At 38.2% G+C, this 24,539-nt stretch overlaps 2 protein-coding genes across 2 annotated transcripts in view; one reads left to right on the top strand and one right to left on the bottom strand.

Annotated features, from left to right (window-relative positions):
• The window catches only part of gatad2b (GATA zinc finger domain containing 2B), a 44,711-nt gene extending 33,059 nt beyond the window's left edge, over nucleotides 1-11,652 (bottom strand). Inside the window, exon 1 of the mRNA XM_073858291.1 lies at nucleotides 11,422-11,652. The gene's annotated coding sequence lies outside the window, so the exon portion shown is untranslated. The remainder of the gene's footprint in view (nucleotides 1-11,421) is intronic.
• A 3,484-nt stretch (nucleotides 11,653-15,136) lies between these two features.
• Nucleotides 15,137-23,469, top strand: gnrhr1 (gonadotropin releasing hormone receptor 1). The gene is made up of 4 exons (XM_055219494.2): nucleotides 15,137-16,202; nucleotides 18,574-19,090; nucleotides 22,006-22,210; nucleotides 22,292-23,469. The coding sequence occupies exons 1-4, from the start codon at nucleotides 16,189-16,191 to the stop codon at nucleotides 22,696-22,698; spliced, it is 1,143 nt and encodes a 380-aa protein (XP_055075469.1). The 5' UTR covers nucleotides 15,137-16,188; the 3' UTR covers nucleotides 22,699-23,469.
• The last annotated feature ends 1,070 nt before the right edge of the window (nucleotides 23,470-24,539 follow it).

The following is a 24,539-nucleotide window of genomic DNA, read 5'->3' as shown; positions in this document are numbered from 1 at the left end:
AAAAAATGCAGGAACGTGAGCCATCTGGAGAAAGCGAGGTAGCGAGAAGATTTTAAAATGGGGTTGAATTGGGTCGGAGGCACGGAGAGCATCGCACACAAATCTAACAAGCAAAAACACCCCCATCAACTAAAAATACATTTAAAAAAACCCTCATAAACAAAATACACTACGCACACCACCTTTGCACACACACCATCATGACCACACTTTATCAAGTTGAGATAAAATCTGCAGAGGCTCTTTTCTGGGCACACTCGGGAAAAACATGATTTCCACTGGAGAACCAGCGGCAGCGATGCTGAGGAAAGGCAGATAGGCTTGGAGAGATGAACTGCACGGGGCACACGCAGATCCAAAACTTAAAAAAATCCAGATTTCTCCATTTACACAGGCATCATGCTCAGTACCCATTTAAAAAAAGAGATCAAGAATCGAACAAAATGACCAGAAAATGAATGCCCGTGGCTGAATGAGGTGATATGGGGGAGGATGCTTAAATGTACTAAGGTTCAATTTGTTAATCTGCTTGAACACTGTAATAAGACAAAGAGGCATTTGTGGAGGGATTACGGGAATTGAATCTTGCCGTTATGCATGTACGAAGAGCCTGCTATGATTCTGATCAGTATTACCTACCTCAGGTACAGCAGGTTCAGATATTTTCTCAAAGGGATCAGCTAAATTATTTATTTTCCCACATTCAATGTTGCTATGAGGTGATGTAGTATGTATACTGCTGCACAATGTAACTCAAAAAGTTAGTGTCTGTTAACTTTACCCCGAAGTGCATGATGTCCCAGATAATGTATTGGTATCAGTGTATACGATGCCAAAACCATTAAAAACAAGTTGGATACCTCGTACAGATGCCACTATAAAAAAGATCTGTTGGATGAAGTGAGTGAAACAAACTCAAAGTTATAGAGTAGGCAAATCTAACCCGGGTTAATTTGTTTAATGATGCAGGTTATGACCTCTCTCTTAAAGGGACACTCCACTTTTTTTGAAAGTATGCTTATTTTCCAGCTTCCCAAGAGTAAAACAATTGGGTTTTACCATTTTGGAATCCATTCAGCCGATCTCCAGGTCTGGCGGTACCACGTTTAGCAGAATTCATTGAATGGGACCAGACCATTAGCATCGCGCTCAAAAACCACCAAAGAGTTTCAATATCTTTCCTATTTAAAATGGTACTAAGAATGACAGGAAAATTAAAAGTTGCGATTTTCTAGGCCGATATGGCTAGGAACTATGCTCTCATTCTGACCTAATATCAAAGACTTTGCTGCCATACCATGGATGCAGCAGGCGTAATAATATTACGCAGCGCCCAAAAATAGTCAAAGTTACCAACTTTTAATTTCCCGTCAGTCTTAGTACATGATGTAACTACAGAAGAGTCAAGTTTTTAATAGGAAAAATATCAAAACATTGGTCATTTTTGAGCGCGATGCTAATGGTCTAATCCGATTCAATGAATTATGCTAAGCTATGCTCAAAGTGGTACCGCCAGATCAGCTGAATGGATTCCAAAACGGTAAAACTCAACTGTTTAACTCTAGGGGAGCTGGAAAATAAGCCTATTTTTAAAAAAGTGGGGTGTCCCTTTAACCCTTATTTAATGAATATTCATAATGTGTGTGCCCATAACTTTTCTCAAACTAAACCCAAATTTACCTGGCCCTCCAGATTTGTGCCTTTCATGACTGCTTACCCGAACCAAAATACCATTTCTGGTTTAGTAAAATTGATGCAAGACCGAACACAATCTCAAGCCGGTCAATATTAATATCTAAAGTGGTCGCTATGTCATTAAGAATCCAATAATTCAACAGAGACATACTTTGGTTGGGTTATGCTTGGTCTTTTATCCTGCACCGAATTAAGCAGTAATGGGTTAAACTGATCGAACCTCATGCTATACGACAGTCACCCGTTTAGAGATATCATACTGATATCTCTCTCTCTAATCGTATAACAGATCTGTGTGCTTCATATTCAGTCACAGCATCCGTCTCCCTACAATCTAACACGTCGCAGAATGATGAAAACCGCTTGGCTTCAATCAATACTTCTGAATTTTTCAACCAGAACCAATACCTGGACTCTTTTGCAATTAATGCAGTCCGCATCTCATCTTCAGAGAATTCCCACCTGAGAGAGAGGCTGAGCAAATTAACAACAATCGGGTGATGAGCAGGCTCCCGAAGCTTAAAAAACTCATCTATTTCACGATTGGCATGGTCAGACATCATCTGTGGGGGGAAAGGGAGAGGAAAACGAAAAACGACAACATTCCTAAAGCTTAAGACATCAGTCACTGTAACATTCCGATAATATTCATGACTATTTTCACGCGCAACTTTCCGGTTGCATATTTGCATTCTTCAAGCGTCAAGAAAGAGACCCGTCATGTCGTTTCTTGCTGCTGTTTATCCAGCTAAAGCATCAGGGAGGCCCTCTAATTAAACTTCACAGGAAGCCATTCATCTGGGCTGATTGTTTCTGCGTGGGGTTTAATAAGCCTTGCATGAGGCCCGCAGAACGCAGCCTCCCCATTCAGGTGTTAACAAGACCAGCGCACCAACAAACACGCAATACATTACAGTCGGCTGAAACATTCCCTCTCTTCACCTTCCCACTGTGCCCACCTTAGATCACAACTAAAATGGTGGAGAATAATTAATCAGCAACTGTCAGACTCGAACAGAAAAGCTCAGGAGTCAAAGGGACTTCATGCAACCCGACGATCCCCAAAGGGCTTTAGATGCATCTAAAAATAATGCACAAAATGACCAGGACTGAACAGTAAGGACTTTTTTCGGCTGGCCCGGGCAGACTGGTAGCTTTTTACATTCTCTGCCAACATTCCGAGTGGTGCCAACATAAAATAAATTGCGTAATTTCTTTTACTATAAAAATGTTATAATTATTTGTGTAATTAGGTAATTATTCTTAATATGCGATAATAGCTGGAATTTATACTTTTATAATTATATTAACAACACGTTGGAAAATTATTAAAGCTACGGTTGTCCTGAAGCTAAGCCGATACAGCATGGCGCTTACAATGCCAAGGTCACGGGTTCAAAGCACAGGGAATGCACATACTGATAAAATAAAAAAAATTGAATGTCGAAACATGAATGCTTTGAAGAGACACATCTTTAGTATAACTTAAATAAATCCTTGTTTGGAAGATATAAACAGTGCCAAGCATTACTAGTTTGATGCTTTCAATACTTTCACTAGCGATTCTAACAAAACCCTAATATGTTATGCAGCTAGATAAATTAAAATCTCTCACATCCTTATTGTTGCGCCCTGATAACCCATTCGCAAAATGTGTTTGATCAGGGAAGGAATAGCAATTCTCAAAATGAAACTTCAAGGTTAACATCTATATAAGTTTTTTTTTGCTAAACCGCACAAATTCCTTCAATGTTATGAGGAACTGTCATAAGAGGGTGATCTATAAACCTGCAGCTATGCAGAATCGTCCTTTTCATGTCATGTTAATTCACAACGTGCATGCTGAAGTGTTAACCCTTTCTCTATCACAATGTACTAATGCACACTCAATGTAGCCGATATAATGTGGCCCAAAAAAAGGGGTGCACTTTTTATGCATACTTTTTTCCACTGCTCTACACTTATCGCCTCACCAGCATTCATTAACTTCATACATATTAATTAGTTGCGTGTACCAGCGACTGACAAGCCTTCTCTCCCTCAAAGGATTTTCGCTTTAAATAAACTTAATATTTTTGATTAAGAGGTTAATTGTACTAATTCAACATCACTGTGGGTCATGAACAAGCCCTGATTTTGAGTAGGTATCAATCAGAAGCTCTCTTACAGAAAGTAAAAAAGGAAAGCTGTCTGCATAAATATATAGAGCATATTTAGTATATTTATCAGAGAAACAACAAACACCCATGAACACCACTTGATTACAAATTAAGCCATATTTGAAACTTTAGTTAAAATGTTAAATGAAGTATGAATATTGATTAATTAAATTGCACATTTCAACAAATACATTTAAATTCCTTTAATATTACTGTGTTATAACCAATAGTCAAAAACACGGAGTGCGCAAACATATTTGTGATATTCAGGCAACTAATTCATTTCTCTATGTTGTGAATGAAAAGGTCTGATAGTGATATTGTCCATCATCCTGTTTAAAGGGATAGTTCACCCAAAAATGAAAATTCTGTCATCATTTACTCACTCTCATGTTGTTACAAACCCTCATATATTTCTTTGTTCTGATGAACACAAAGGAAGATATTTTGAGAAATGTTTGTAACCAGGGTCCGAAATTAACACCCGCCAAGCGCCAAATGCGGGTAGATTTTCCGTTTGGCGACTAAATTCAAAAGGATACCCGCCATACTGGCGGGTGATTTTCATACCAAAAAATTAATGCAATATAATGTGTTTGTCAGTAACTAATCTGGGAACGAGGTGAGCTAGCCACAGAACGTCTCTACGCTCAAAGTCTCGCACTAGAGACGGCCTGTTTCTAGCTAGTACTGCAGGCTTGCGGTCAGCAGTTATCTGCTGCATATTAGCTATCAAAATGCATCCCCGCCCTCCCCGTCGGGCTATCTTGACTTATATGGAGGAAAAAATACATTTAAATGCTTATGCATTCTTTCACAGATTTGGATGTGTAATAATGGTGTATGAAATTCAGGCATATGGGTATTTAAATTACGTTTGAGCGCGCGCTCGAGTTTTACTTTCACTTTCGCAATCGCGCAAAAAGACGCAGTACAGGAAGCAATCCGTCATGATTTGTCATGGATTTGTTGGGCAAATCCTCTAACTACGTCCTGTCAGTCATTACTATCCCCACGTAAGAAAATTAAATCTCTCGCAGCAAGCTTTTTAAAGTGATAAAGATTATACAGGCAGTGAAGAGAGTGACTCTGTGCACAATCGCTCTTAAAGCGACAGTAGCCCCTGTTTTTCTCATCGAAAAAATGATCCAATCTGTAACTGGATGATCCAAACTGTAAGTTTTGTGACCCAATAAACCCCTTTTAAATGGTGAGTATATCTGGTGTGGGGATGAGCAGGAAAAGTTGGTTTACATGGAAATCCGTCTTTTTGTTTATTTAAAAACAACAGCATCAAAACAACAACAAGAATAGCAGATTAAACATTGTGGTTAGAGGCCCTTTTGGCTTTGTATTGGCAAAATTTGGCCAGTGGTAAAACTAATTGAATAAGCCTGTGCTATGCCCACAAAGTCAAGTGGCATTTTCTTATCTGTGACTTCAGTTAATATTTTAGAATCTGATGTATAGATATTTCACTTTGGTTAGAAGAAAAATTTGTACTGATGCATTCATTTCGGGCTACCAAAAACTGAAGAGTGCCTGCCCGAAGGGCTACCAGGGATTTAGAAATTTTGCGAGCCCTGCCATGAATACAGCAAATAAAAACAATGTACATGTGACAAAAAAGGCTGTTTATTATTCTGGCCGGTAAAAAATATGCTTGGCTGGTGGATTTTTCCATCTACCAGTCCCCGTGGCAGGTGAGCCAAAAAGTTAATTTCGGACCCTGTTTGTAACCAAACCGTTCGTGGACCCCATTTACTTCCATAGTATTCTTTTTTCCTATTTTGTAGGTGAACTATCCCTTTAATAAAGTAAAAAAAAGAAGTGTGGTCATATTGTTTCGTACAGCCATAAGCCTTTTCTGAGAAAGGGTAAGCATTAGCCCGTAGCCTATACCCAAGAGCCAATGATTTAAATCCTTATAGAGCTGACAGTTCAGACCTGAGGGTCTTTTTAAAAAACACCATCACCTTAAAAAATGAAGTTTCATAATTTTTGCATTGTTCACCTTAAAGGATCACTCCACTTTCTTAAAAAAATCCTGATAATTTACTAGTGCTGCCTCACGATTAGTCGCGACTAATCGTTTGCAGAATAAAAGTTTTTGTTAACATAATATATGTGTGTGTACTGTGTATAGTAATTATATATAAATTCAAACACACACATGCATGTATAATTTAAAGAAAAACATATTTATATAATAAATATTTATATTTATATATAATTTAAATTAAATATAAATATAAAACTTTATATACACATGCGAATATTTCTTAAATATTCACATGCATGTGTGTGTTTGAATTTATACATAATTACTATACACACAGTACACCAACATATATTATGTAAACAAAGACGTTTATTTTGCAAACGATTAGTCGTGACTAATCATGAGGCAGCACTATAATTTACTCACCATGTCATCCAAAAAGTTGATGCATGGCTCACAAAATCGCTAGCCCGACTTCCCAGGGCTATTGTGCCTTGCAAGCCGGGCTACCAAAATGAATATCTGCCCTGCCGTTGGGAATCCTGACTTATAGTGAGGAAAAATATTAAATGATTTTGCATTCTCTCTCAGATTTGGATGGGTAATTATGATGTATGTAATTCAGGCATCTTATATTTAAATCACATTTAAATGGTCACCTCGCATTACTTTCACTTTCCATTTGGGATCACGCAAAGCCGGCAACTGTACAGAAAGCAAGCAGTATTGATTTGTCATTTTGATCTGGATCTTTTGCACAAAACTTCCTACAACATTATCCCATCAGTCATTAATATCCTCACGAAAAAAAATGAAATATCCCACAGCAGGCTTAAATATAATATAGATTGCATGTGCAGTGAAGATAATTGGAAAAAAGGCAACAGTATGTGACTCCGTCCAGAACCTGATCTTAAAGCGACAGAGCCCCTATTTTTCTGATCGGAAAAATTATACAATCGGTAACTGGAAAAGCATTGCATGATCAAAATTGAGTTTTCTGACCATTGAGCCACAATTAAATGGTGAGTATATCCAGTGTGGAGATGAGCAGAAATAGTTGACTTGCATGGAAATCCAGATTTTTTGTTTGTTAAAAACAACAACAACACACTGTAAAAAAAACTTTGCTGCCTTAAAATTCTTTGTTAAATCAACTCAGATTTACAAGTGATGTCAACAGAAATTAGTTGTCACAACGTATAAAATATAGTTGAGAAAAGTCAACTTAAATGTATAAGTTATAACCACTCACCTGTAGTTATAACAACTCATCTCTAGTCAAGATAAATAATAGTAAGTGGAAATGACTTGTAAATCTGAGTTGATTCAACAAAAAATTTTAAGGCAGCAAAGTATTTTTTACAGGGCAACAATAGGAAAGCAATCATTGTCAGTGGCCTTATACGCTGTAAAAAAATATTTGCTGCCTTAATTTTTTATTTAAAATCATCATTTAAGTCATTTAACTTATTTTGAATAGAGTCATTTAAGGTATATTTATTTTGAATAGAGATGAAAAGTTCTATCTACAAATTGGTTGTTATAACTTATAAAATATAGTTGAAAAAAGTCAACTTAATTTTATAGCAATTTTTTGTAGCAACTCATCTCTTGTCAAGAAGTAACAGTAAGTTGACATGACTTTTAAATCTGAGTTGATTCAACAAAAAATTTAAGGCAACAAAGATTTTTTACAGTGTAGGCTTTGTATTGACAAAATTTGGCCTGTGGTGAACACTAACTGAGAAACCCCCGAGCTATGCCCTTAACGTTGAGTGGCATTTTCTTATGTGTTCAGTTAAAAGCTAATTTGTATTGATTATTGTAATTTGATTGTGTTATTTGTGTTTTGACAGATGTTTTGTCTCAATATTCTACATTAATGTCTTTTTTATTTGGGCTACCAAAAAACTGAAGAGTGGCTGCCTGAAGGGCTACCACAGATTTTGAAATGTTGTGAGCCCTGTGATGTCTTTCTTTGTTTAGTCGAGAACAAATTAAGTTTTTTGAGGAAAACATTCCAGGATTTCTCTCAATTTAACAGACTTTATTGGACCCCAACAGTTTACAGTTTAAATGCAGTTTAAAATTGCAGTTTCAACACAGCTTCAAAGGGCTCTAAGCGATCCCTCGTTTAGAGTCCTTTACGTGAGGTCACTTCAATTGCGTAAGCACGTCGAAAGGTCACTCGTTACATATGTGAAACGCACATTTGCAGACCATTTTAAACAATAAATTGACACAAAGACATTGATTAGTATAATGTAAACTGTTGGTGTCCAACAGTCTATTAAGTTGAGAAAAATCCTAGAATGTTTTTCTTTAGACATCAACATTTTGGATGACATGGAGGTAAGTAAATTATCAAATTTTTTTAAAGAAAATGGAGTAACCCTTTAAAATAATGGGGCATTTTGACTCGCTTAATAATAACACTGAAGGTGCTCTGAAGGTGAGGAGATCAATGGAAGGACATGCGAGTGTCGGCACCCCCCTATCGCATCTCAGGACTGTCGCAGTGAGGGTTCATTTTACAAAACCTGCACAACTTTGGTCCACATCATCATATTGCACTGCTGTAAATCTCAAAGCGCATGTTTACAGAGCAAGTCACTATGTTGTGTCTACTCAAAACATTTGTCAAGGGGGCACTTTTAATTCTAAACACTACCTTTTCTGACCATTCGGCAGTACTGAAACTCAGCCAAGTCAACTAGGGTTGTCTTGGGTAGTTGGGTGAAAGAGCATACTTTAAGGAGGTACTTTTGACATAACATGCTATGAAACACTATTTTAAACTGATTTTTATGCATGGAGCATGAAATATTTGTGCTTAAAAAAAATACACGCTCATATACTCGCACTGTACAGTCGGCCACTACAATGTACCAGTAAAGACGTGCTAAAAATAGATTTTTATTTCAATTACAGGCCTACACTTATATAAAGCTTTCCCTAAAATCTTGACACCGACTATAACAAAACTTCACGAACACATTTTGCAACACCAATCTTCTTTCTAAACCAGAAGCCCAAGTCAATACTCAGTTAAAAGGAATTTTCACGCAAGATGTGCGCTAATTTACTTCCAGCCAAATCCACATCTGAATTCTGGTTGAGCCAGTGCAATTTTAAGGGTCTGATAAACAGACAGTCTTGCATTTTGGTGTAATGTCAATATTGATTCTGCACTTGAAATCCTTCTTAATACAGGACATGGGTCAAGACCTGAACTATGAACCACTGATAAAAGTGATACACACTTCCATGTATCCAGCATGGGAATGCCAATGGCATGCAGAATCAGCGGTGCCACCATAAGATCTGATGAGACACAGGTCTAGGCAGCAGAGGTACTTGAACAGGTACTTCTACAGCGACAGATCTATGATGAAATCTACATTGATAACTTCAAGCCTTTGCTCAGCTAAAAGTATATTTCACGTTATCACCTGGCACAGCATTTCACTGGTTTTGTCAGCTTAAAGTGTCCAGCCACCATGGAAATTCAAGACAACATACTGCATAAAATCCTTTGCAGCCGATGACCATAAGCTCAGGCGCATCCACCGAACCGATGAACGGCAAAAAAAGGTAGAAAAATAAATACCACGCTGGCAAGTATCTTCCACCTCAGGGGGAGGAGGAGGAACAGTCCACACAAAATGCCTTTGAGCAAACAGTCAATAAGTACATTGTTTGGACCCCTCTTGAGGATGTAATTCTAGCGGGGCCCCTTCACAGTAGGCAGCAGCCTTTTTCAAAATTAGCAAAAAACACTCCAACCGGCTCTTATCAGATGTGCCACTTGCTAAAAAAATATTGTTTTTGTCTCAGTTATTTATATAGATTACCTAGATGAGACATTTGCATGATTACAAAGTCAGACTCAGAGTTCATGGATCTTTTCTCACCACACAATACATATAAATGGCTTTAATTACACAGGGTAGACGTCTACCTTTAGAAAACTTGACAATGGTTTTATTATGATAACAGTACAGTAACCATGGTTTCATTATAGTAACCACGTAGCAACAGTGGTTATATGCAGACTTATTACAATTTGTTTTAACTTTTTTTACAGAATGCATGGTTAACTATGGTAAACCATGACATTTTTGAAGTACAACCAGGGTGCAGATTTGTTTTAAACATGGGGGGTTGAAATGTCAACAATACATATGTTTTCATCAATCACTATTGGGTTGTTGTAATTGCTAGTTTTGAATACTGGGGGGGGGGGGGTAACCTCCCCCTAACCTCAACAGAAACTTCACCCCTGGATATATTTCGTAAGGGTATTTCTCAGCAATTAATCAGAATGGAACTTTTTGTGTTAGAAAAATCCTTACACACGTCTTTATAGCAATTCAGTAAACTTTTAAGTTTGCCGGTAAGAAATGTTTTATTTGCACATATAATAAAAAATATGGGACAAAGTTATATAATAAAATATAATAAATAGAAGCATTATCCAGTTAAACAACAAAGAGAGCAAAAAAGAAACTTGAGTATCTCTATAAACTACTGTCATGCTCCTAAATGCATATAAAAAATTCTTGAAGGGCCAAACTCTTGAGATCAGACTGCTATAGCGAGCCAGTGACCACATAAAGCCCATAAATGAAGTACTGTGTCAGTTTGGACGTGTCTGCAGCAAATAACGGAGCGCATATATCATTGATCAGAGTTTCTTGCTGAACGATTATCAGTGACTCCCCGTTGGCTGCGATCAATACCTGCATTCACGCTGGAATTAGATTTCACTCTTGCGTCTGTCAAGTGTTGGGCAGCCATTTGCGTGCATATGGAGCAAGTTGAGAGAGCGTCCTCACTTACGTAAATGGCTGATGCATTCTCGAGATCTTTTTTTCTCTAATTATACAGCCATCAAGGCTCACCGTACACCATCCGTGTGCCCTCAACAACACAGTTCAGAGAAACCCTAGCACTGCCCTAAAACACTCACCAAATAGCACATATAAACCGATATATCCATCAGATTGATTTAGATGGCGCAGTAATTGTGTACATGTTGGATTTTTTTCATTGTGTCTGTGCTACTACTGCACTACTGTAGCCACAGCCGGGAGGACGCGAGGCTTTCTCCGCCAATCTGGGTTAACCACCAGAGACACCAGATGAAACAATGAAATCCATTTCACGCATTAAAAATGTTGCTTTTGGGGAGCAAACTTCTTGAAGTTGCTTTTAAACGTAACGGGATTTTCGCTGAATCGCTCTTAAAAGTACACCGCGCGGTTTACGATACGCCACAGCGCTGTCCCGAGATCAATTTAATAGTATTAGCCAGCCACTTTGAACCGCTGCGTGTTATAAACGCGTCGCTTTCCACGCAAAAGCTGCTATGCTATTGTCTGGCTGCTCACCAGAGTCTTTCAAAACCGTGCGTCTGTAATCCCGTTTAACCGATTAACCCATTCATTTACCTCAATGGACGTCTGAATAGCGTATCTCTACGATTACGAAACCAAATCGCGAGTTAATTCCCAATCCGATGATATACCGGCTAGGCCTCGCTTGAATCCCCGGACTCACCTGACTCGCCTTTACCCTTCAGGTTCCACTGGCTCCGGGTTCACTCTCCGATCCTGAAGCGCTGCTGTAGCTCTTCACGACCAGTCCCCGGCACCGGCAGGCAACACAAAAGCGCTGATTGGGCCTCGGCGAGCGCTCATCCCCTTGGTCTCTGCCCAGACAGACGGGTTATTGGTCGGCGGCTGTGTCGGAGACGCGCCCCTATTAAGGTGTATGTTGTTGTCTGTGTCTGGAGGGGAGGGGACAAGAAGCTCTGAAATGATGGGAACTAAATGGGTTGTTATGCGCGTCGTGTCGGCAGCACAAGGCGAGCTTACTACACTGACAGATAAATTGTGGACAGCCATATTAACTCCCTCTTCATTCCGTCAGGGGCGATCGACTGGAGCATTTTGAGGAACATTGTGGTCCGAAAGCGTCGCGATTTTATAACATTTTGACATTCTTCGAGCTGTTCCCAAAACTTACAGACCGACAAAACAGAGAGTACTTTTTTTGCAATGACAGATATGTGGTTTTAAAGAATGGTTTTAGGGATTTGGAGAAATCTGGCGTGTCGTTGTCTGAAGCATTTTACAAAATAGTATTTATAAACATAATTCACATTTATAGAATTTTGCAACAAGACGTAGCAATGTAGGCTAGTCCTGCCATAGAAAGATTCATATGTTGTTCATTTATTTTCTATGCAATTATTTGTTATTCGACAAACAGATGGGGCAGTGACATACAGTGAGCAATACGATTCTCTTGACCTACTTACACCAGTAAATCGGAATGCATTGTTAAAACCGAGAGCAACAAAGGTGCGAAACTCTGTAAGGTTTGTTTTAAAAACATAAGAAATCTATATATTATAGTTTGCATGTGCAAACCCCGTATATCATTATTTCATTCAGAGTTTTCCCCATCCACGGTGATCCCGTACAGTCACTGTATTTCGCACGTCATATATACTGTACTCTGGTATATGGGACCGAAGCGGCTTTGTCCCGTCAGTCCCGTGGGGCTAACTGTACGGTTAACTAAGCTCGTTGTGTGTTTATGGGCAAGGATGATTACTGAGCAATGGTAACATTTGTCCACTATAAACCCGCAACCCGTTTTAACTGAGGCAGGGTATGTATTGATCTTCACAGAAGCCTTTTATTGTTTGTCAACACTGCAGCCGAGACCTCTAGCGGTGGTTTGGGCTGTTTACGGCAGATTTACAAGGCTCAAAGTGAGTCACTGCAATATGGAGTACATTAATAACTCATGGCTGTCTACACCTACTGTTTCATAAGACTGACTTTATGCCGCATAAAATGGTTTAAATATACAGTCGAGAAGACATTGACAAAATCAAAGATATATGTAAAATATTTAAACACTTTCTAAGTTTTAGAAAAATGACAGACGGTTTTCAATAGGATTTCTATGAGGCAGACAGGTTATTATTAAATGGAGTTTCTTATCTGTGTTAACTATAAATAACTCAAGTACCTCTTTCTGCTATTTTTCGTTTCCCCATTACAGACACAAGACTGTACTCACCATGACTGTATGCGACAAACATTTTGTTACACAATAGTAGTAGTTTGGCAGATATCTGAATCGTGTAAAGGCTTCATTTTATGTTCACAGCATTTTAGAACAAGTTCGTATGTGTAATGCATTTCAATTAGAAGATTCTGTTGGATTTAAGAGTACAGATTAGTGCTAAATATTGCATGTAGTGATTTGAGCTTAACCAACATGTATTTGGCCCTTTGCACCATCACACCCTTGTCCAATGAACACAAACACTAAAGTCTCTCTCTCTCTCTCTCTCTCTCTCTCTCTCTCTCTCTCTCTCTCTCTCTCTCTCTCTCTCTTTCTCTCTCTCTCTCTCTCTCTCTCTCTCTCTCTCTCACGCACACACACACACACATTCATTTTATAAGGTTTTTGCAGTCACATGGTGTCATGTGGCAAGTGTATGATTGCAAAGTCACATGTACTGTAACTTCTGAACCAGAATTTCACATTATGAACCTGTCTGAAATCAAATGCCTTGGAATGGGTGAACTTGTACAGCCTTTCACCTTTATATATTAGTATGAATTTAATAATATGAGCTGCCAATGTTGTTGTTTTTTTGGTGCGTTTAGTCTTTTTGGACCGGACCACTGTCATACTGATGCATCCTTTATTGCCATGTGCAAAAACAAAGCATACAATGAAATGTGTTTTGCAAATTCTACCCAGAATCTAAGTGGATAAGTGAGCATGCATTTAAATCTTAAACTAAGCACAAATAGCGATAAGTTAACTACTCAAAATGAAAAATGAGAGGAAAAATAACAACCACTTTTATGATGTCATCAGTTCCATAAGCTTTGAAGTCTACCTTCATCTGTTATGCACAACATTGCACCCACTTATTTTCCATGCACAACAGTTCACGTAATCTTAGGTAAAAGGCTTACCTATGAAAACTATGAAACTCTTTGATGAGGCGTTTAGACAGCAATAACAGTTATGCATTTCTATCATAAATATAATTGCAAGCACTTATACTTAACACTGTTTGTTGCCATGCTTGTTTTATAATCACTAATGTTTGATTGTTCGTCAATATAATTTGACAGATTATTTCTCATTATTAATTAATGTTCAAAATTAAGAGTTAGGAAGACTGTAGACAGCGAGTAATTAAGCCTCATGTTAATGGGTTACAGCTCAGTAAAATCTGAATAGCATTAAGCATTAAACACATCTGGAAGATGGGTTTCTTGATGTGTCAGCTGTCAATTTTTTTTAGAGGTCTGAATGTTGATTAAAAAGAAAATTTTTAGTGAAGTACTAAAAATCAATAAGCAATATCAAATTTTGTGGACGCATTATCAGTAAACTGGTTAATGTCAATACCAGATATAGAGAAAGTAATAAATTCCTAAATACACAAAATAGGGAGACGTTATGTAAACACTGAAAGTGCATACTACATAATCTCATGAATGTTATGCAATCTGTCCGCTAAGACTGCAGCACGCAAACTTGGCTGGTTAGCAAGGTGAAGAGAAGGATTATATAAAAATTACATTTTGTGTTAGACAATATTGAGTTTTGATCATAAATAAACAATGTGTTTTAACTGCACATCAAAGTGTAATAGTATTTATTACAGATTCAAAGTAAATCAAAAATATAGTACATTCCCACAGATGCATGTGTACATTAAAAGTAACGGTTCTGTTTTATTAAATATTACATAGAGAAAAACAGAGAAATGACAGAGAAATGGCGTTGGTTTACACTGATGATTTAGGAAAATGCTTTTTGCTGATAGGTGGTGTGACCAAATTTGACCAGAAGAGGGCAATAAAGCATCAAGGGTGAGTGCCAGTCACATGAGAACTGGGTGTGTAATACCCCATTGTGAGAACAACGTCTAGGAAATTGGATTAAAGGTGCTAAATTATATATTTGCTACTTTAATTCATGAGCTAAAAAGGGAAATGTAAGTGCTTGATGGTTTTCTCAACTAAAGGCTGAAATAAAGCAACACTTAAACGTAATCCACTTTCTTAAATTGCTTCCCATAGCAGTCTTACACGTCATGCAATATCAGCCTACTAAATGTTTTCAACGCAGTTGTGATATCTTGGGAAACCCCTTGCAAAATGAATCTCTGGATCCGGACAGGAACACGGGCACATTAAGCAATTTACAATCAATCTATTGTTTTGATTGATTTAATCACCAGAGCGTAAAGATTGAGGTGTTACCATCAACCGAAGTTTAATCCAAAACCCAGTTAACCTTGGAGAGATGTGACAACAGAGATTAAACTGCAATTGGAAATGCTCATCAACACATTGTTTGTAATTAAACTGTCTGCGGGTGCAAATTGAAAAGGCGGCTACATTTAAATATCTCAATTAAACTTATGTAATACAAGAGCAGGGTTAACGCAAATGACTTCCGTGCAAATGAATGGCTCTTTTTATAACATTTAGCACTGGAAAAATTAAAAGCATACACGTGCAGTTTTATGTCAGATAATATAATTAACATTGGTAAAAATAATTATTTTAAAGAGAAAAATGCCAAGCTAAGCTATTCTTTTGTTTTGCTCAGACTTTATTTGACATTAATGCGCTCTGATTCAAACCATACAAAGTATACATTTTATCACTATGTGATTTTCTTGGGAATCAAACCTCACAACCAGTTGAACTTCAGGGATATTTGACGCTGAGGTTGATGCAGTTGTATGCAGTCAGGGCTGAAGGTGAAGGGCTGGTGGGTGGCATAAAGACACTGCTGTAGACGACTCATGCAGTACTGACGCTTGCTATTATCCACTGGATTCTCTTCAGCACTTGGACAGCTCCGCTTACAATCATTCACCATTTCAGCAATAAGTGCGACTAAAGCTTCATTGCAGCTTCTTAAAATAGCACCAGCATCCCAAAGCCTCAAGCTATCAAACTTTTCCCCAGGAGATCATCGTTACCAGACTGATGAGTGAATTACCGGTGACTGCGGCAAACTGTAACAGGAGTGCATGGTGCTGTCAAGATCACGCAGAGATGGAGACGACGAAGCTCCGCGTTTTGGACAAGACTTTTCGTGGATTTACCTGTTTATCACTTCAGTACTTATCCTGATGATCTCACACCGGACTATTGAATACGCTACATTTTATCCTGTGGTGCAGCAACATGTCTAGTAATATGTAAATTAGTTTACATTGAAGAAAGACTTGTGTTCGTGGATTAATGTGTACAAATAGTAAACATGCCAGCACACAGGTAAGTCAACTACATATGTATACTTAAATTATGTTTACAATAGCCATTGAGTACTTTTATGACAATTACGCTGAGCTATAATGGAGAATTGTAAACAAAACAGTCATTATCAGGAAAGTCAAAATCCAACACAATATTCGGCGCGTGCAGTTATTTTTGGGTGTCTTGCGTCACCTGAGCTTGAAAGTGATACCCAAAAATACTCGCTCATATGTTGCCCAGAAAAGCTGTCCAGAATAATGAATAGGATATATAATGTATCTACAAAAGTGTATGGAATTTAGCAGCAGGTTTCAGTTTGGAATTGATTTCTGCACCATTTAAACTGCTTGTTTTACATTGATGCGTTGTACAAACTACAGTGAGGTACAGACTCTCTGGAGAATCCTGGTTGTGTTTTATTTTTAATGTAAAACGGTACCTATGAACTAAAGATATAGCTTACAAGACAGCTAAGTGTCTATATTGATTCAACCACAAAACAAATTATGGCTTTTGTGGTAATAATAAAAATGCTAAAATAATCAAATTTCTTTTTTTGTGAGACAGTAATTTGATTTGCAGATATTAGCTATTTAAATATTGTGGAAAGTGAATTCAAACACTTAAAAAAATGGAGAGTGCATGGAGGAAAAGCATTATAAAATGAACTTTTATTTCTTTTATCAGAACAAAATCAGTATTATAAACTTGTAGTCTGTCTGCCAGCTCACTTACACATTAATCTGCCATTAATTCTTAATATTCTCATTACTCCTGTATTAATCTGTTGGCTCCAAGTCACGTGATTTTGAATAGAAATAGAAATAGTCTTAGTTATTCACAGTTTTCGAGATTATAATAACGATAAATTCTCACAGCTTTTCAAATATTTCATTGCAGTGAATGTTTTTTTGAAGCTTTCGCTGAAGACCGTACATCACAGATCAGTGCAGATCTCTCAATGCAGATCTTTAAATTAAAGGTGCATCTCAACATAATGGCCCTGCATCATTAATAAGCCATTAAAGCCACAGGAACATAAAGGATGTTCTGGATTCCTGAAGATGTTGGATTGCATATTCATAACATCACTTGTGGAACAAAGAGTTATGATGGCTAACTCGCATCTTTGCATATATTTGCATAATGTTTATCTCATTAGGAGCCAGGAGTGCTTAGCTGCCATATTTATAGAGGGACGGCACCCAGCAATCACTTAAATGTAGCAAAGGCGAAACATCTCACTTTAATAGTCGCTTAAATAATAGAGCAGAAAAATAATGTGGGGTAGACACATTTGGTTAATTTTATTCAACAAAATGCATTTCCAGTATGCACATTGATTTCGTAGTGCAACAAACGACCAAAACAACACTTCTTCTAGTCAAACCATTTGTTATTTTTGGGTGGATATAATTCATGTCATTGCTGAACAACTATCCCATTCATTCTGTGCAAGACAAAATATATTACAGAAACGCTGCACAGTTTGGAGTGGGAGTGGGCTGATGCAGGAGAGGTTAATGCAGCAGCCGTGTCTGCTGTATTCCTCTCTATCACCCCCATGCAATTTATCTGACCAAAAGATCCTATCACATATCAAACACGGGAAAATACAGACAGGAGCTATTTGTTAACCTGATAGGTCATTTATTTCTTAACTAAAGGATCCCTGAACGATTAAAACATCATTTTTGTTTTGGGCATAATGATGCTATCAAGAATGCACAACTGATCCATCAAATTTCAATCACATCAGCACCATTAAACCCTTGTTTTAATCTAATTGTAAAGCATCTGTACTCTACATTTAAATTATATAATGTTAATGAAAACACAACCAACATTATTTTTATCTCCGAATCTGTGGATGATCTAAGCTCAGACTACTGATCAAGGTTTATATATAGCCCTTTGAAGAACCTCTAAGGTGTAATTTATCTCCCTGCCACTTAAGGTGGGTCCCTATCCTGTGGATAAAATGCCCCTAGCAACAGTTCTCTGTCTCTAGAAGATGAGATAGTGAAAGAACACTATAAATGCACAAGATATTACAGTGCAAGAGGAAGGGGTAATGGGTTTAGGGGTGTAATGTCAAAAGAGTGAATAATTCATCAGAGGAATTTGCCCTTTATGTAATTCTAGAAGATTTGCACAGAATATTCATGTCTGGACATGATGACAATGATATTTACAAGGATTATTAAGTGATTTAAGGGACTATTTTATTTACATTTATGCATTTGGCCGACACTTTTATCCAAAGCGCATTACAAGGTATACATTTTTATCACTATGTGTCCCCTTGGTTCGAACCTATGACCTTTTGCACTGCTAATGCAATGCTGAGCTATACAGGATCCTCACATTTAACTTTCTTAATCGACAGGATGCCAGGAAATATATCTTTCCTATCCATAAGCCCCACACGCATTTGGGAAAACACCTCTAACGTCTCCCGCCCTCCAGACTGGGAAGCACCGACATTCACCGTGGCCGCTCGCTTCCGAGTGGCGGCCACCATGGTGCTCTTTGTCTTTGCAGCCATCAGCAACCTCTCAGTACTGATCAGTGTTACCAGGGGACGAGGACGCCGCCTGGCCTCGCACCTGCGGCCTCTCATTGCCAGCCTTGCTTCCGCTGACCTGGTCATGACCTTTGTGGTCATGCCACTCGATGCTATTTGGAATATCACGGTGCAGTGGTACGCTGGTGATATCATGTGCAAGCTCCTGTGCTTTCTGAAGCTCTTTGCCATGCATTCCTCTGCGTTTATCCTGGTGGTGGTGAGTCTGGACAGGCATCATGCCATTCTGCACCCGCTGGAGGCTCTAGATGCAGGTCGCAGGAACAGGAGAATGCTGCTGGCTGCCTGGATCCTCAGCGTACTGTTCGCTTCTCCGCAGGTGAGCGAATGAACAAGACGTTTATTAAATGAGAGTTGGCATGTGTGAGATTGTCTTGTTAGGAACCGGCACAAAACTGCCTCTGAGGATCATATATAGAAGATAATGTTTGAAAAGACTTGGGGATTTTCTGGTATCTGCCCTAATATGTAGAGACAACCATGAGTAAGCTATTTAAAGCTGGTTAATTTCACAAGAAAAGTATAAATACTGTATTGATCACATCAAGCAATATAATCACATTTTAAACGATTAGAGGCGGGACTATGTTTATCAGTTTACATCGATTTACAGTAACGTCAATACTGGTGGAAAAAGGACTTCAACCTTAAGAAAAGTGCTGAATGGCACACATGCAAACTGAATTAGGTTTGTTTTGTTTCAAAGTAAATGAAATTAAAATGACACTGTTTTCAAGGAAATACCTTGAAGTAATATTTTATAGCTTAAAGTGATTCATAACTGACCTTGGACCAGTGACTCTCCAATTCTTGCTGCAATTATTATAGATCCGATTTGTCAACCTACACTGAGCTCGGGCCATTTTCTCTAACCTTTAAAATGCCTGACTGACTCTCCCCTGTGCGATCTTGTCTTTCCTTTGACGTAATGGTTTCTAGCCACATAGGGCAGAACTTGTTGTTTTTAACAGCCTGTGAAGTAACAATGGCTTTTAAAATCCTTAAGTGAGATGAAGAAGCCTCTCTGAGACAAGGTCAGTTAGTCCGCCATGGATAATGGGAAAGAGATGTAACTGTAGACGTGCGTGTGTGTATGTGGGTGGTGTATTGTGGATATCAATACTTTAGTCATCATTACCACCCACATTCTTGTATTCAATGTGCACACCTCCTCTTGCCTGTAGAAAAACTATGGGGCTTTCCTCAGTCATGCTGTTTTGCACCTGATATACTGTAAAAAGTAATATCAACCCATAGCAAAAGTGTTAAAAAAGGCCATATTAAAAATCTGGGATTATGTATTCAAAAGGAAAGTTTTAAGGTCTAAAACAAATCTGAATGAAATATCATGAAAAAAAAAGAGTAAAACAATTTAAAGTCCATGATGTTTGAAAGCCAATGTTGATATTTGAAATCATCTAAACAAACACGCCCCTACCCCAATAGAATCTGGACCTTCTGTTGATAGACCCGCCCCACACATACGCAACCCGGCATTTGATTTGATTTGATTGGCTATAAGTGTGTTTTGGTAGTCGGCCCGTCTCCTTTTCCAACGCGTTTTTCAAACATCGTGGACTCCGCCTTTAATATTCTGTTTTTTGGCAGTAGACAGTGTTTCCATTAAAACACAAGATGTTCTTTGAGAAATTGACACGCTTTACCCCCGGACAACATTGATCATCAGGTTCTTCACAAACTTGTGGAGCTCATGCCAGCTGAAATGCATGCTATTTTTTAAGTAAAGCAGGAAACTCTAGATACTAGGAAAGCCTGGCTGCCTGACATTCACATTCCTTTCATTAATTTATCTTTTTTGGCCTTATTTGTTGAAGAGATAAAATAATTAGGGCTGGGAAAAGATTAATCGCGATTAATCGCATACAAAATAAAAGTGATGTTTGGCATAATATATGAGTGTGTGCTTTGCCTTTGTGTAATTATTATGTACATATAAATAGACACATATTCATGTATGTATTTAAGAAACATTTACGTGTATTTATATTGATTTATATTTTTATATATTCTATATTATATATACATTTAAAAAACTGATATATAAATAACAAAAAATCTGACATGAATATATGTATGTGTGTGTGGTAAAATATACACAATGATTACACACAGTACACACACATATATTATGCAAAAATAACTTTTATTTTGTATGCGATTAATCGCAATTAATCTTTTCCCAGCCCTAAAAATAATATGTAATGTATTGTAATCTCCTTAGGCCATGCAGAAATTGGTTGTCAGAATCCGTTAAATGGCATGACTTTTTCAGCAAAGTCCTCTAAGTGCACGGTAGAAGAACTGGATGAACGATTGTGCTCGTACGTCAGATTTCAATTGTTGAGCTGCAAGAGTTTTTTTTACCAGGTTAAAGGATGTTTACAGAATATATTCGAATATTGACCAAATTTTTAGTCGTTTACCGTTATTCAGAAAGGGACCGTGAAGAGTGACTGAAGAATTTTAGTGGAAATTATTGCCAAAAAGCTTGCACGCGCTTAGAGGGTTTTGCAGGAAAAGACAATCAAATTTGTTAAATACCAATGAGATGCCTAAAGTGACATTTGGAAAAATAAGGCATTTCGATTACTGACTAATAACATTTTCATTGCAATTAAAGTAAAATTACTGAACCTAGCCATACCAGATGCACTTTTTTACATTTGTGTATTAGGCAGATGCTTTTATTTAAAGCAAATTACAGTGTATTACAAGGTATAGTATACATTTTATATCAGTGTGTGCATTCTATGGGAATTAAACTAGGGCTGCATAGCAATAAATCGCGATTAATCATTTGCAGAATAAAAGTTTTTGTTTACATCATATTTGTTTGTGTAATGTGTATAATAATTATGTACATATAAATACACACACATGCATGTATAATTTTAAGAAAACAATATATAGATTAAATATTTATATATAATTTAAATTGTATTTCAATATACAAATGTATATACACATGTAAATATTTCTTTAATATTTATATATATACAGAATTATTATACACAGTGCACACACACATAAATGATCACATCACATTGTGAATAAACACAAACTTTTATTCTTCAAATGATTAATCGCAATTAATCGTTATGCAGCCCTAGATTAAACCCATGACCTTTTGTGTTGGTATGCTTTACCAGTTGACCTACAGGAACACTTCTTGAATATTTAAATAAAAATTTACCTTTTATTTGATTCTTTCAGTTATTCATCTTCAGAGCAATTAAAGCTGAAGGAGTCGACTTTGTGCAGTGTGTAACACATGGAAGCTTTCAGGAGCGCTGGCAGGAAACAGTCTACAACATGTTCCACTTTGTCACCCTTTATGTGTTTCCCTTGCTTGTTATGAGCTTCTGCTATACTCGAATACTTGTGGAAATCAACCGCCAGATGCCACGTAAAGGAAAGGGTAAATGACTTTTACTGTGTGTTCTGATGTGATACATGTCACTCAAGAAGCATGTCTCTAATCTTATCCCAAACTTTTCAGGTGGGGAACCATGTCTGAGATGCAGCGGAACCGATATTATCCCGAAGGCTCGTATGAAGACCCTGAAGATGACCATCATTATCGTGGCCTCTTTTGTGGTGTGCTGGACACCGTACTACCTGCTCGGCATCTGGTACTGGTTCCAGCCTCGCATGCTGAAGGTGATGCCGGAATACATCCATCATGCCCTCTTTGTCTTCGGCAACCTCAACACGTGCTGTGACCCGGTCATCTACGGTTTCTTCACACCCTCATTTCGAGCAGATATAGCCAGTTGTTTGTGCCGAAGGAATCCGAACACTTCTCCTACAACACTGGATAGACTCTCTGCTAGAAGAGGTGGGGCCAGTGGAGAGGCCGAGTCGGACCTTGGAAGTGCGGACCAGCCCAGTGGACAACAAGCATAAAGGCTAAGAATCCTCAATGAGTCAAGCCACCATTTCATACGCAGATTTGATTTTTGTGCCTGACTTGAATTCTCTGAACTTAAAAGATACATGATGAGACTTTTAATCTGTGTTTAGACCTCTATGATTATGATGTCACGGTATTTACGGTAGAAACTGTGCAAGTATGACATTTGTTCAATTGATGCTTGACTCCAGTTAATATCAAACTCAGATATATTGAACACTGAACAACACAAAGTCTCAGTCTGAGCAGCATATATAAACTGTATCAGTCTGACATTGTAGACCTAAGCCTGGATTTCTTTCAGAGAAATGTAAGAACAAATAGCTGCATGTTACTGTTCAAAAGTTTAGGGTCACTTGAATTTTTTTTATGACATTGAATCTAAAGACTTTTGTCTGGATATGATTGGCATGTGTATAACTTGTACTGAACATGTGTACACTGTAAAAATGCTGCACTGTTTTTGACTAGTATATAGTTGACATAACTTAACAAGTTGAAAATCCTATGTTGATATTACTTTTTTACAGTGTACTGAATCTAAATCGAAATTTAATCTACGTTCACACTGCCATCAAAATCCAATTTTCTGCTCATATGTGACCCGTGTCTGTCTCTTTGCATGACAGTGTGAACAGCACAAACCACATTCTGATTTGAGACACTTCCATACTGTATGTTTTTTAAATCAGATACAGGTCAGATGTTTTGTAATGCGACATCAGTCTGAACAGTCATATCGGAATTCATGTGACTTTTATGTAATTCTGAATTGATATACGTCACAACTGCAGAGATATGCAATAGTATCCAGTAGTATAACGGCCAATTCATGACATTAAATATTAAGCTTCTGTTGCACATCCCCTTATACACAAAAGCCCCTAACACGTAAATAAGTGTGTCTTTCCACGTTTATTTCCGTTTTACCGCATGCTGGGGGTGAAGTTTTATTGTTCCCTTTCAGTCTGTCACTACGACATCACGTCGTGCCCGACGTATTGGGAGCGCGCTTCGCGGGACCAATCTGCTTCGAGAGGCTACTGACACGGCGGTGGACTTGGCATGCAGGTATTTGCATCTGCTAGCCCTGCTGCGCAGGTATAAAGCGAGCGAAAATACCAAATCAGCTTTATTCGCTTCTAAAGCCAGCAGACTATCTGCTGTTGAGAAGCTCTCTTATCCTGCTCAGAAATACACTGTGTGTTTGAAGTTGGTTGGACAAACAGCAGCACAGCGGAGGCTTGCGGATTTCCACCTCTTTATTTTCTCTCAGTTTATTTTGAACTTGAGTTTGAATGTGTGAGTTGTCATTCCCTTGCGCGCTTCATCAACTCAGCATGCCTGAAGAGTGATTTTCCCTAAAAGAGCAGCACGAGTTGAATTTGTGTCTTTGTAAAGACAGCCATTCTCTCGTCACAGCAGAGTGCATCTTTTTAAAGATGTCATTTCGTCCATGCAGTTCCAGATGTGGCAAGTAGATGGGTCCTAAGGATAATCACGAGCATTGTCTTTCATGCTTGGGCTTATAACACACTGAGGCAGTGTTCGTGGGGGGTTCATGTACTCATTGCGAGAATATGACCTTCGTGGATTTGCGGAGATGGGTGTTGTACCTCCTGGAACATCACCTCCCCCTTCTGTTGCCTAGCTCCGCCAGACTGCGTCTGCGAAGCTTCGTAAGGACGATCTTCGCATTATGGTCAGCTGGTGCATCCTTTGACTCTCAGCACTGTGCCACAGTCCCACAGCCAGCAGAGGTTTCAATGGACACACGTGGCTCATGTTCTACCACGCCTCTGCCCTCTGTTGGTCCTCCCGATGAAGACTCTGT

The sequence above is a fragment of the Misgurnus anguillicaudatus genome, chromosome 20, assembly GCF_027580225.2.
Source record: "Misgurnus anguillicaudatus chromosome 20, ASM2758022v2, whole genome shotgun sequence".
NCBI classification, from domain to species: Eukaryota; Metazoa; Chordata; class Actinopteri; order Cypriniformes; family Cobitidae; genus Misgurnus; species Misgurnus anguillicaudatus.
This window is presented reverse-complemented; position numbering and strand designations above follow the sequence as displayed.

Bases quoted from the DNA above. Each gene is read 5' to 3' on its own strand.
- gnrhr1 (XM_055219494.2), top strand. The intron at 19,091-22,005 runs GTGAGCGAATGA...TGATTCTTTCAG, and splicing joins TACTGTTCGCTTCTCCGCAG to TTATTCATCTTCAGAGCAAT. The intron at 22,211-22,291 runs GTAAATGACTTT...CAAACTTTTCAG, and splicing joins GATGCCACGTAAAGGAAAGG to GTGGGGAACCATGTCTGAGA.